We start from the raw sequence: 14,187 nt of genomic DNA, 5'->3' as shown, positions 1-14,187 counted from the left end.
GTGAAGCGGGAGCAGCGGCGGGGCGATCGGAGACAGCGGCGGTGAAGCGAGAGCAGCGGCGGGGACAGCGGGAGCAGCGGCGGGGCGATCGGAGACAGGGGCGGGCGGCGGGGACAACAACTTACCGCTCTCCTCTGCTTCCAGGGACGGTCACAGGCCGCAGATCCACATTGATTGGAGAGAGCGGTCACAAGACCGGTCTCTCCAATCAGAGCTGGGGGCGGGTGAAGCATCGATCACCCAGCTCCAGCCAATGGCCAGTGCTACAGCAGCACTGATCAGGGCTGGATTTCAATGTTCCAGCCATTTTCAATGGCTGGAACATTACAGTGGCTGTAATTGGCTGAGCGGCGTTCGTCAGCCAATCACAGCCTCTGTAGGTTCGGGGAGGAGGCACCACCCCTCCTGAGGTCAGGCAGAGGTCCCCTCCTTCCCGAATCTACCGTTTAAGTAAACAAATTTCACTCCCCTGGGCTCCGGGACCGCGATTTCGCCATGACGTACTGAGTACGTAATGGGTCGTTTAGCACCTTGTCACCATGACGTACTCGGTATGTCCAAGGTCGTTAAGGGGTTAAAAAAGTAAAAAAAATAAAAATAAATAAAATATATATACACTACAGTTCAAAAGTTTGGGGGTCACCTAGACAATTTTGTCTTTTACATGAAAAATCATACTTTTATTTATGAAATTAATTGCATAATGAATAGAAAATAGAGTCCAGACATTGTCTAGGTTAGAAATAATGATTTTTACTTGAAATAATAATTTTCTCCTTCAAATTTTGCTTCCGCCAAAGAATGCACCCTTTGCAGCAAGTACAGCTTTGCCGACCTTTGGCATTCTAGCTGTTAATTTGATGAGGTAATCTGGAGATATTTCATGCCATGCTTCCAGAAGCCCCTCCCACAAGTTGCATGGGCTTGATGGGCACTTTTTGCATATCATACGGTCAAGCTGCTCCCACAACAGCTCAATAGGGTTGAGATTTGGTGACTGGGCTGGCCACTCCATTACAGATAAAATACCAGCTACCTGCTTCTTCCCTAAATAGTTAATGGATAATTTAGAGGTGTGCTTTGGGTCATTGTCCTGTTGTAGGATGAAATTGGCTCCAATCAAGCGCTGTCCACAGGGTATGGCATGGCGTTGCAAAATGGAGTGACAGCCTTCCTTATACAAGATCCCTTTTACCTTGTACAAATCTCCCACTTTACCAGCACCAAAGCAATTCCAAACCATCACATGAGATGGCGTCAGGCACTCTTCCAGCATCTTTTCAGTAGTTTTGCGTCTCACACATGTTTTTCTGTGTGATCCAAACACCTCAAATTTCGATTCTTCTGTCCATAACACTTTTTTCTATTCTTCCTCTGTCCAATGTCTGTGACCTTTTGCTTGCCCATATTAATCTTTTCCTTTTATTAGCCAGTCCCAGATATGGCTTTTTCTTTGCCACTCTGCCCTGAAGGCCAGCATCTCGGAGTCGTCTCTGCACTGTATACGATGACACTGTCATTTTGCAGGTACTATTTAAGGAAGCTGCCAGTTGAGGCATGAATTTCTCAAACTAGAGACGTTAACGTACTTGTCTTGTTGCTCAGTTCTGCAGTGGGGCCTCCCACTTCTCTGTACACACTGTTGTAAGAAATCTTCAGTTTCTTGGAAATTTCTCGCATGGAATATCCTTCATTTTTAAGAACAAAAGTAGACTGTCGAGTTTCACATCAAAGTTCTCTTTTTCGGGCCATTTTGAGAGTTTAATTGAACTAACAAATGAAATGCTTCAGATTCTCAACTAGCTCAAAGGAAGGTCAGTTTTATAGCTTCTCTAATCAGCAAAACAGTTTTCAGCTGTGCTAACATACTTGCACAAGGGTTTTCAAGGGATTTCTAAACATCCATTAGCCTTCTCACACAGTTAGCAAACACAATGTACCATTAGAACACTGGAGTGGTGGTTGTTAGAAATGGGCCTCTATACACCTATGTAGATATTGCATTAAAAAACAGAGATTTGAAGCTAGAATTGTCATTTACCACATTAACAATGTATAGAGTGCATTTCTGTTTAATTTAATTTTAGCTTCATTGAAAAAAAAAAATGGGCTTGTCTTTCAAAAATAAGGAAATATCTAAGTGACCATAAAGTTTGGAACTGTAGTGTGTGTGTGTGTGTTTGTGTGTGTGTGTGTGTGTGTGTGTGTGTGTGTGTGTATATATATGTTTAAATCACTCCCCTTTTTCCCATTTAAAAAATTAAGAAGTAAAAAAGGTAAAAAAAAAATAAATGTGATATCATTGCCTCCTTAAAAGTCTGATTACTGAAGATATAAATTTATTTTAACGATGCATTAAACACTGAAATAGAAAAAAAACTGTTGAAATGCAAAACAGATTTTTTTGGGTCAAAAATGTAATAAAAAAAATCCAAATTTTGATGCATGTCACAATGATACCTGTAAAAAATGTCAACTCTATTCATGGAGAGATAAAAAATATTATGGGTCTCAGAAAGTGGCGACACTAAAGGGTGCTTTACACCTTGCAACATCGCTAACGATATATCATCAGGGTCACGTCGTTAGTGACGCACATCCGGCGTCGTTAGCGAGATCGCAGCGTGTGACACCAAGGAGCAATGATCAACGAGCGCAAAAACGTGAAAAATCATTGCTCGTTGACACGTCGCTCCTTTTCCAAATATCGTTGCTGCTGAAGGTACAATGTTGTTCATCGCTCCTGCAGCAGCACACATCACTATGTGTGACACCGCAGGAACGACAAACATCTCCTTACCTGCATCCACCGGCAATGAGGAAGGAAGGAGGTGGGCGGCATGGTCCGGCCGCTCATCTCCGCCCCTCCTCTGCTATTGGACGGCTGCCGTGTGACGTCGCTGTGACGCCACACGAACTGCCCCGTTACAAAAGGCGGCGGATTGTCAGCCATAGCGACATCGCAGGGAAGGTAAGTCCGTGTGACGGGTGTTAGCGATGTTGTGCGCCACAGGCAGTGATTTGCCTGTGACGCACATCCCACGGGGGCGGGTGTGCTTGCTAGCAATACGTACTGATATCGCATCATGTAAAGTACCCTTAACCCAGCCTTTTTTTTTTACAAGGTTTTTAATATTTTGGTCTACAAAAATATTAAAAAAAACAACTATAAGTTTGATATCACCATAAGCATACTTACTTAAGCCATCATGTTGCAATGTTTCCTGTAGAAGCAAGCTCTTATGTCCTTGTAGATGAATGAATAAATAAAAGTTGTGGCTCTGGGAAAATTAGGAGTAAAAAATGAAAGGGCAAAAAAAAAAAAGAAAAATTCCTAGTTATGAAGGGTTTAAAAAATGTTGTTAATTTGATATCTGTTTTTTGTAGCATTACTGTAACCCAGAACCCCGGTGTAAGTCCTAAAGAAATCCTTTAAATAGGCCAATGCAGTTCATCATATTGAAACACACCAGGTTATTTTTAAAGTCTGACATGGAGCAGAGCCAAACCAGGGCCAGGAGTGTAACACTCAGCTTTGAAATAGCAATATCAAGAAGGAAAAGCTGTGGATTTATGAAAATCACGAGATCAATAGATATGTTGCTGATATGCAAATGATAAAAGATGGAAACGAAATTTTAAAAAAATCTTGATTTATTTGGTATTGCTAAGTGCAGAAATACACGCACTTAGATGTTTGGCTGCTATCGATAATGTTAAAAAAAATATATATTTGTACTGTGTTAGCCAGTAGAGATAAAAAAATTGTTTAAAAGAACTGAAGTCCTCAGTGGTTGATACCTTTTAATGGCTAACTGAAAAGATGGTAATAATAGCAAGCTTTCGAGACTACTCAGGTCTCTTCTTCAGGCTCAATATTGACCACTGAGGACCTCAGTTCTTTTAAACAATTTTTTATCAATAATGTTATTAATTTATTAATGATTTTTTGAAGGCTGTTCTGGCTCGCTGAATGCACTTGGAGATCCAAATCATCAAGATCTGCTGCTGGCTGCTCCATTTGCAGTTGATGACCAATAACATCACAAATGTGCTCTATGGAATGGAAGCCAGTTATGGAGATGTTGCAGGCCATGGTAGCATATTTAGGCCAGATAAACTGCTCATAGTAGCATGAGCAACATGTGACCTGGCGTTGTCATGTTGAAAATTGGCTCCTGGAACACCTTGGAGAAATAGAAGTGACACTGATTCCACAACTAAGTCAATATAACACCGAGCTGTATACCAAGAAAATAGATTAGAGGATACTATACATTATGCCATCTCAGATCATAATTCCAAGAGTAGGACCATTAGGATGTTCCCCCATTAAGGCCTCTTCATGACATTGCCCATATGATGTTACCAATTTGAAGTATAAAGCATAGTGATCTATTTTGTTCTGCAAGTTAAATTAGACAATGTCTACATAAAATATCAGAAGGCATTTGCTCGACATTGGGTAATATGCTGGACATCCACCTACAAGTGTTCTATTACGCTCATGCCACTGCTCTCAACGGCCAACATTGTGCAGAACAAGACAGCAATGGCTGTAATGGAGGGTTATGCTATTCAGTGATTAGTCATGCTTTGGTTTAGTCCGGGCAATGCCATGAAGAGGACTTCATGATAAAATGTGAAAGTGCCCCAGGAGCTGTCTGAATGTTGCTCATGTTATTGTGAGCAGCCTTCATGGCCTAAACATGCTACTATGGCGTACAGCGTCTCTAGTCATTTTGGAAATGTGGGACCTCATTGGTTGGCAATTGAAAATGGAGCTGCCATCAGCGAATCTTGCTGATTTATGTGACCAGGTGCATTCAGTGTGGCATAACATAACTCCAACAGCCATTCATAATATCATTGATCATATGCCAGAACATATGTGTGAGTATTTTCGCGTGTGGTGCTTATACTTGATACTGAATAAATTGAGATTTCTCAAAAATTTTGTTTCCATTGTTTTCATTCATCTGTCATATATAATTAACATGTCTATCCATACTGTGATTTTCAGAATTCCACGAATTTTCCTTGTTGGTGTTGCAATTAAAATGTTGGAATGCATAATAATTTTTCTAAATGAAACAGCAGTAATTTATTTATAGTTTTGTTTAGCTAAAGTTCAAATTGATGGTTGTGAATAAACACATGACTTTATAGTGGACGAGGTTAGTGGTGTAAGTATAGCACGAACACGGGGCTTGATATGCAAATCTGCAATTTTGTCCATCAAAGCTCTGTAACTGGGATATTCTGTGCATCTAATTTAATTTCTACATCCCTTCTCACATCCTAGCTGCTACTATTCAAAGAAAGCAGAATATGGATGATGATTTAGGCCCACCTAATGTTTCTCTACCTGATTAAAAAATATAAGGTCTAGAATAAAGACATGTACTTCGGTATCATTTGGGCACTGGGTCACGGGAGTCTCAGGTATTGGGCTTCAGAGCTTTTTATCAAACATTTCTGGAAGATCTCCTTTAAAGGGAATCTGTCACCAGATTTTATCCTATAAAACCAAAAATATCACCTTCTGCAGCTCCTGGGCTGCATTCTAGAAAGGTGCACCTTGTTGCTGGACCCCTTTCCAGACCTCCAAAACAACTTTATAAAATATTACATTTTCGTATGCAAATTAGTTTGGTTGGCAAGATGGGAGGCCTCTATTTCGCCTTCTATCCCCCCTCCTGCCGCTGTTCGCTGTCCCCCAGTCTTGATTTGCATGGATGACGACGGCCCCGTCATCCTCCATGCTGATGCCGAAGTCTTGCGCAAGCGCAGTTAGCACAGGCCACTGTCGTGGGTCTGAGCAGAAACTATCCCTCTTGCGCGCCGGTGATGTATTTGCGCAGGCTCGAGATTATGGGCGGCGCTGTGCATGACCTCACCAGCGTCATCAGAGTACCCGCCCATAATCTCGAGCCTGGGCAAATACATCACCGGCGCGAGAGAGGGATAGTTTCTGCTCAGGCCCGCGATAGTGGCCTGTGCTAACTGCGCTTGCGCAAGACTTCGGCATCAGCATGGAGGATGACGGGACCGTCGTCATCCATGCAAATCAAGACTGGGGGATGGCAAAGGGCGGCAGGAGGGGGGATAGAAGGCGAACTAGAGCCCACCCATCTGGCCAACTAAACTAATTTGCATAGGAAAAGGTAATATTTTCTAAAGTTGTTTTGGAGGTCTGAAAAGGGAGCCAGCAACAAGGTGCACCTTCATAGAATGCAGCCCAGGAGCTGCAGAAGGTGATATTTTTGGTTTAATAGGGAAAAATCTGGTGATCGGTTCCCTTTAAGAACTTATTCCACATGTCACATGATAGAAGCCAAAGGGGTAATACCCTGGCCCCCCACGGAATAATAGTGTTGGACTAATACCAGTGTCATCAAACGCTAAACCTTGATGTAATTTTCTGTTTTATTGGGTGTAATTGTTGTACGCCATTAATAGGTTTAGCTGGAAGGAACGGTCTGCATTTGTGTTTCGGGAGATATGTCTAAACATATACTTACAGCAGCCAGATTTCCTGCTTGTTTTGGTAAGCCCCTTGTCTCCAAGAGATAGATTTCAGTTCGCTTCCAGAAACAAGTTCCAAATTGGCCAAGGAGAAGATTAAAAGCAGATTAGAAGTATACAAGTGCCAAAACCTATTTGAGCTTTTAAGTGCTCTGTGATTTATCATTTTCATTTTATCTTCTAGTATCGGCATATAGTGCCGCTAGGTAACTCTGTCTCCATCCTCCAGGACTTACTTGTTAAGATTTATATTATTTCATGCACAATTTTATTCCTGTTACTTGGAGAAAATATTCACCTCTAGTTATCAGCTCCTTCTCTGCGATATGTAGTTTGTTAGACTATTTTTACAGTGTATTCTATATGTTTTCCATATTTATTGTACTATCCCTATACCAACTTTATATGGCTATGCAATTTACTATGACTGACTTTTTCCCAATTGTATTAATTTATTTGGCTCATTGGTATTTTTATGTCTGTTTTATTCTTCTGGTAGTCTGTTCAGCATAATATTATATAAAGAAAAAATCTGAACATATACTGTGTATTTCAGATGACTTGACTTCACAGTATGTCTATTTTTGTTACGTACGAGCCATAACTCTTCTAACTATACAGCACAAAAGCAATCACCCAAGGTGAAAACTAGTTCAGGGACTTTTCAGAACAATGTACCTATAACAGCAATGAAAGAAATGCATCCATTTTCATAGACCAAGCTAGAAAACATTAGCAGTTCAATACTGGGTTTTTTTTCTAATGCAATCTATTATAATTCAGCATCTGGTCAATCAGAAATTCTAAATCTGAAATCTGTAAAAGTCCAGATCTGCACGGTTTCAAAAGGTACCGGGCCCGGAGTTCTCAGGGAACTGCGGCTAATGATCGGGGTCCGGCAACTCAAGAACTAAAAAAAAATTTAAAAATAAAGCAAGCGCACTATACTTACCGAGTTTCCGTTGTGGCTGTAACTGCTCCCATGGCTTCTTACTCTTCTTCTGGGGCCTCTCATTATTGCTTATCCATATTCACTGCTTCCCCCGCTCACCAGGAGCCCTGAAGTCTGTGATTGGTTGCAGTCAGATGCGCCCCTGGTTTGTGTGACAGCGTCTGAATGCTTGTGATCACAGACCTGTCTGTGGGTAACTATCGTGGTATACAATTAAAAAAACTGGCATAGGGTCCCCCGTATTATGATACCCAGTACAGATAAAACATGCAGCTACAGGCTTCAGCCCGCAACTGTGCGCTTATCTTGGCTGTATATCAAAATAAGAGGAACCACATGTGGGGTTTTTTTTTTACTTATTAAAATAAATAATTTAAAAAACAGATGTGCAGTCACCCCTAATCTTGATACCCTGTAATGCTAAAGCCCGACAGCTGGATATTCTCAGGCTGGGGAGACCCATGCTTATTAGACCCCCCATCCTAAAAATACCAGCTGCCCAGGATTGTCGCATCCATTGGATGTGACAGTTCCGGAACTTTACCCAGTTCATCCCGATTGCCCTGGCGCGGTGGCAATTGGGGTAATAAGGGGTTAATAACCCCCAAAACACCCAGGTCTGACGTAATCCACACTACGTCCCACAATGATTCCAGCTCTACTCCATCTGTAGTGACAGCAGGCTGCCATAGAACAATGACCACCTGCCCAGGCAGAAACTGAGACTCGGTGATCAGCGGTGATCTCACTCAGGTTATAGGCAGACAGGAACCTGCAAATGGAGAATTAAAATAGCTTAAAGGGAATGTATCGCGGTTTTTTATTTTTGTATTAAAAATAGTGATTATGAAATCAAGTATTTCTAATACAAAATGAAAATCGCAGCTTATTTAGTTTTTATGTAATTCTTATTTTACTGGAGGCACTGGGGGCTGCCATGCTGGATTTGCTGTGTGTGTAACGACAGTAACTCCTTCCTTTATGGCAGCCCCTGTGCATAGACTCTGATAGTCGGGCTCCGACCCCATGCCATACGTTACAGTGGGCGTCTGCTGTGACCTGGATGCGCCCCCTGGGCTGTCCAGAACACAACAGAGGGAGGAGTTCAGCACCATTATTGTGGAGCTCACAGCGTGTGCTGTTTGCTCTACTTTACCCCTGTCACCCGCCGGGATGTGTGAGTACGGGCCGCCTCCCCTCCCCTCGTTACTGTCTCCGATGACATCCCATCCCTCCGTTCTTCCCAGCCCCTGCTCTGCCCCAGCTACTGACGCCACCCCTCCCCCCCCCGTCATTATCGTCTCCAATGACACCCCCCTCCCTCCGTTCTCCCAAGTCCCCGCTCTGCCCGCTGCCGCAGCTCCCCCAGGTCTGCCCGCCGCTGCTGTGTGTGTGGGTGGGTGTGTGTGTGTGTGTCACAAGGTGCCCATCAGGGGTGATTGTGAGTGTGCGTCGGCGCTTGCGATGCTGTGCAGTGAGCTTCCAGGACCTGCGAGAGGATCACATGGGAAGCATGTGATATCTCCGGTTTTTGTGAGTGTGTGCAAGCGATTGTACAGGTATGTGCGATATCGTGAGTGTGTGTGAGTGTATGCGATTGGATGTGTGAGTGTAAGCGATCGGATGTGTGAAATGTCGGCCGGACGCAGGGGAGGATGGCAAGCAGCACAGCTGCCTGGAGCGCCCACCGGAGGTCACAGAGAAAAATGATGTGAAAGGTGTTTGTGTGTGTGTGTGTGTGGCACAAGGTCCCCATCAGGGGTGATTGTGTGTGTGTGTGTGTGTGTGTGTGTGGCACAAGGTCCCCATCAGGGGTGATTGTGTGTGTGTGTGTGTGTGGCACAAGGTCCCCATCAGGGGTGATTGTGTGTGGCACAAGGTCCCCATCAGGGGTGATTGTGTGTGTGTGTGTGTGTGTGTGGCACAAGGTCCCCATCAGGGGGGATTGTGTGTGTGTGTGTGTGTGTGTGTATGGCACAAGGTCCCCATCAGGGGTGATTGTGTGTGTGTGTGTGTGTGTGTGTGTGTCTGTGTGTGGCACAAGGTCCCCATCAGGGGTGATTGTGTGTGTGTGTGGCACAAGGTCCCCATCAGGGGTGATTGTGTGTGTGTGTGGCACAAGGTCCCCATCAGGGGTGATTGTGTATGTGTGGCACAAGGTCCCCATCAGGGGTGATTGTGTGTGTGTGTGTGGCACAAGGTCCCCATCAGGGGTGATTGTGTGTGTGTGTAGCACAAGGTCCCCATCAGGGTTGATTGTGTGTGTGTGTGTGTGTGTGTGTATGGCACAAGGTCCCCATCAGGGGTGATTGTGTATGTGTGTGTGTGTATGTGTGTGTGTGTGGCACAAGGTCCCAATCGGGTGATTCTGTGTGTGTGTATGGCACAAGGTCCCATCAAGGGTGATTGTGTGTGTGTGTGTGTGTGTGTGTGTGTGGCACAAGGTCCCCACCAGGGGTGATTGTGTGTGTGTGTGTGTGGCACAAGGTCCCCATCAGGGGTGATTGTGTGTGTGTGTGTGTGTGGCACAAGGTCCCCATCAGGGGTGATTGTGTGTGTGTGTATGTGTGTGTGTGTGTGTGTAGCACAAGGTCCCCATCAGGACCTGTCAGCAGGGCTGTGTATCTAATCCTATGTTGTGTGATACTGTCTGCTGAGCTGTGTATCTAATCCTCTCCTGTGTGATACTGTCTGCTGAGCCGTGTATCTAATCCTCTCCTGTGTGATACTGTCTATACAGCTGTGTATCTAATCCTGTCGTGTGATACTGTCTGCTGAGCTGTGTATCTAATCCTGTCGTGTGATACTGTCTGCTGAGCCGTGTATCTAATCCTATGTTGTCTGATACTGTCTGCATGGCTGTTTATCTAATCCTCTCCTGTGTGATACTGTCTGCAGGGCTGTGTATCTAATCCTCTCCTGTGTGATACTGTCTATACAGCTGTGTATCTAATCCTGTCGTGTGATACTGTCTGCTGAGCTGTGTATCTAATCCTGTCGTGTGATACTGTCTGCTGAGCCGTGTATCTAATCCTATGTTGTCTGATACTGTCTGCATGGCTGTTTATCTAATCCTCTCCTGTGTGATACTGTCTGCAGGGCTGTGTATCTAATCCTCTTCTGTGTGATACTGTCTGCTGAGCTGTGTATCTAATCCTATCGTGTAATACTGTCTGCAGGGCTGTGCATCTAATCCTATCGTGTAATACTGTCAGCAGGGCTGTGTAATTAATCCTATGTTGTGTGATACTGTCTGCTGAGCTGTGTATCTAATCCTATCCTGTGTGATACTGTCTGCAGGGCTGTGTATCTAATCCTATCCTGTGTGATACTGTCTGCAGGGCTGTGTATCTAATCCTATCCTTTGTGATTCTGTCTGCTGAGCTGTGTATCTAACCCTATCCTGTGTGATACTGTCTGCTGAGATGTGTATCTAATCCTATCCTGTGTGATACTGTCTGCTGAGCTGTGTATCTAATCCTATCCTTTGTGATTCTGTCTGCTCAGCTGTGTATCTAATCCTATCCTGTGTGATACTGTCTGCTGAGCTGTGTATCTAATCCTCTCCTGTGTGATACTGTCTGCACAGCTGTGTATCTAATCCTCTCCTGTGTGATACTGTCTGCACAGCCGTGTATCTAATCCTATCCTGTGTGATACTCCTGCTGTCCTTGGTGACACTTTAGACATTTCTGGTCACCAGGAAAATGGCTGTACACTGTGTCCCTACATGTCATTCTCTGTTATCTGTTGTAAACACTCAGATTAGGAGGGGGGAGGCGACATCACACACAGGAGAGCAGACTCCACCCACTTTACAGCAGGCTGTAATCTGAGCTTTTTATACAGTGGAAATTCAGTAGGATTTCAGAAGCTGCTCCCCCTAGTGTTTAACAGTGGAAAATATCAAACTTTTTAATTATTTTTTTTATATTTTGCACAATTAAAAAAAAAAAATATTTAAACAAAACATTTAAACATTATTACTTTACATTTTTTTCAGTTATTTTTTCTTTTTTTTTAATGATACCTTCCCTTTAAGTTTGAAGAGCAGGAGTGCTTAATCAGAAGGCATTACCCTGTAATCTATGAGAAAAAACTGATGCTACATTCTACCTTTCAAATGTAAATGTGTGCTAACGGAACTGTTTTTCATAGCAGTAATGCAAGTCTATATTCCCATATTCATTGTTCCACATATCTTGTCACTACAAGATAGTGCAACTGTGTCCTTTTTTTATGTTTCATGTTCAGTTTTCACCTGTTCACATTATAAAAGGTAGGATGTGCCATGAGTCTTCTTCTTAGATTACAGGTATCGTGCTTCCTGATTGAGCACTCCTGCTCTTCAGCCTCAGGCGATTTTAATTCTCCATTTGCAGGTTCCTATTAGCCCATAAGTTGTATGTTTTTTAACCCAAAAAGAGGCATTAGCTTGATAGGAAACAAAAAAAAAAAAGAGGTTGCATTGCCATTGGCTGTTGGGCTCACATAAAACTTGCCATTTTTGTATGCTAAATATCTCAATTTTTGCTTGTTTTAATAGCATAGCAGTAATGCATGTCTGTATTCCCATATTCATTGTTCCACATATCATAACGTACAACTGTCTCCTTTTTGTTACTATTTTTCATGTTCAGTTTGTATCTGTTCACATTAGAAAGGTAGGATGTAGAATCAGACTTTTCTTACCTTCCTGTTGTGCCCGACATTGTTCTTTTCCAACACAAAGCTTTCACAGACCGCCCCTGCTTGCAATACAGTGGCTTCATCAAAAGAACAGAGGTTTCTTTTCTTCCTGTCTCTGTAGACAAGGTGTGACTGATGATATCATGCTGAATGACAGCCAGCTCCTCGCTGCCTATCTAGGGGAGGCTGCTGTCAATCAACATAGGTTGGCAGTCCCACTCTAGCTACAGAGGAGAGCGGATGAGAAGCCACCTCTCTGTTGACGCAATGTCAGCGGAAGCAGTTGAATCGCCGGCATGAGTGGTCTGTGCCAGTGAAGAACAGCGCCAGGTACATCAGGCAGGTAGGTAGTAATGACTTGCCTGTTTTTGCTATGGCCCCTTTCTTTTTTGTACAGTCCCAGATATACTCTTAAACCGGTGTGCACATATTAATGAATCAGGCCCTTCGCACTCCACCTTGCCCCCTTTTCAAGACCGGTGTGAAAAAATACAGTTTTGATGAATCAGGGCCAATGTTGTTAGATAAGACGTCTGCAACAATTCTTCTCTACTCTGTAACTCTCTGTTCACATCACTTGTATCCATATTGCTCCCTTTACCTGACAGAAACAAATAGAATACCTTGGTGCCTGGCAGGCCAATATTTACTGGTAGACTTTTTTTTTTTTTTTTTTTCCAAATAAAGTGTTGTTGACAATGATTTTTATTGCAGTACCATTCTGCAAATGTTTTTTTTTTTTCTTTAATATGGGATTGTGTGGGTGACATATACCGCTGTACAAATATAGAATTAGACAAGTTGGACTCAGAGTTTTATGTTGGGCAACGCTCCGGAATTTACCGTAACATCTGACGGAAGGCCAGATATGTGAACAGAGCGGTAAACTGTTTTATCTATATGCATTTGTGGATATGTTTATTTCTGTAATGTATTATACACAGTAGTTGTATATTTGCGTATTCACATATGTTTTATACTATTGCAAATGTAAGCACCACAAAATAAAACGTATCCAATTTGTGTCGGATTAAAGGAATTATATTAGATGTGTATATATGCATCACAAAATGTACACCTCATTTTTCGATGGTACTCTATAAATTAGGAACAAAACCTAACACTTCTTATTCATTGTTCTTGCAGATGTAAACCAGGCTCTTCAAAGGCAACTGGCAAGAATCCTTCATCAGTAAATCCTCCTTTACCAACATCAAAAAGCTCTCCAGATCCCAATGACCTTTTCAGTGACTTTTAGCTAAAACTCTAATCCACTTCTGCTTAAACAAACAGATCTGGAGCAATTATCTTGTGATAAATGTATATTGTTCCTACAAATGGAGCACTTGTTCCGCAGAGCGGCTGAGTGCTAGTAGAAGTACAATAATCTTCGAACTATTTTCAGATATTTTTCTAGCTTCTATATTAATGACTGTTTGTTTTTCTTTCTATCTGAAATATGATTTTTATAAACTGAAAAAAAAATGAATAAACAGATTTACAATTACTTCAATTGTCGACTATTTTCTTAGATCCTCAGATATTCCAGAATTTCAAAGCCAAAACATCAAAAAAGATTTAGTGGGCTCCTGGTTACATCGATTTCTTTTCTTTTATTTGCTAATGGGACATTTTGAATTTAAACCACAAAAAGAGGAAAAAAAATGTTTTTCTCCCCCACAAATTGAAGAATAATTCACACCAACAAAGGGCAATGATGTTAACCTTCCCAGGCCACAGAATCCAATGCACTAACAGGATGCAGCGAAACCCACTAATAAAGATGTAGGCAACACAGGTACAAAACACTGATGAAGCAACCACTCACACACACACTACCTTTCCATGGAGTTGGTGATTGATTGGTGATAAAATTGTGCACAAATGGCTTGTATAGGGCACCGTTCACACATGTAGGTGCACAGTGTCTGGCTTACAGACTATTAATGACGCCCATACTATTAGATTAGGCAGGCAAAGCACTATATAAGTGCACCATACAGGAACGGAGAACCTAG

The 14,187-nt window shown here is 42.6% G+C and overlaps 1 protein-coding gene across 6 annotated transcripts in view; it reads left to right on the top strand.

The window, feature by feature from the left end:
- Window positions 1–13,676, top strand: part of XRCC4 (X-ray repair cross complementing 4) — a 456,138-nt gene extending 442,462 nt beyond the window's left edge. For all 6 annotated transcript variants that reach the window (XM_075341952.1, XM_075341967.1, XM_075341960.1 and 3 more), the window contains one exon: window positions 13,316–13,676. In XM_075341952.1, coding sequence (XP_075198067.1) covers window positions 13,316–13,427 — 112 coding nt within the window. In that variant the 3' untranslated portion in view covers window positions 13,428–13,676. The remainder of the gene's footprint in view (window positions 1–13,315) is intronic.
- The last annotated feature ends 511 nt before the right edge of the window (window positions 13,677–14,187 follow it).

The sequence above is a fragment of the Anomaloglossus baeobatrachus genome, chromosome 1 (assembly GCF_048569485.1).
Source record: "Anomaloglossus baeobatrachus isolate aAnoBae1 chromosome 1, aAnoBae1.hap1, whole genome shotgun sequence".
In the NCBI taxonomy this organism is placed as follows: Eukaryota; Metazoa; Chordata; class Amphibia; order Anura; family Aromobatidae; genus Anomaloglossus; species Anomaloglossus baeobatrachus.
Note: the sequence above shows the minus strand (reverse complement) of the source record. Positions and strands in the feature narration are given on the sequence as shown.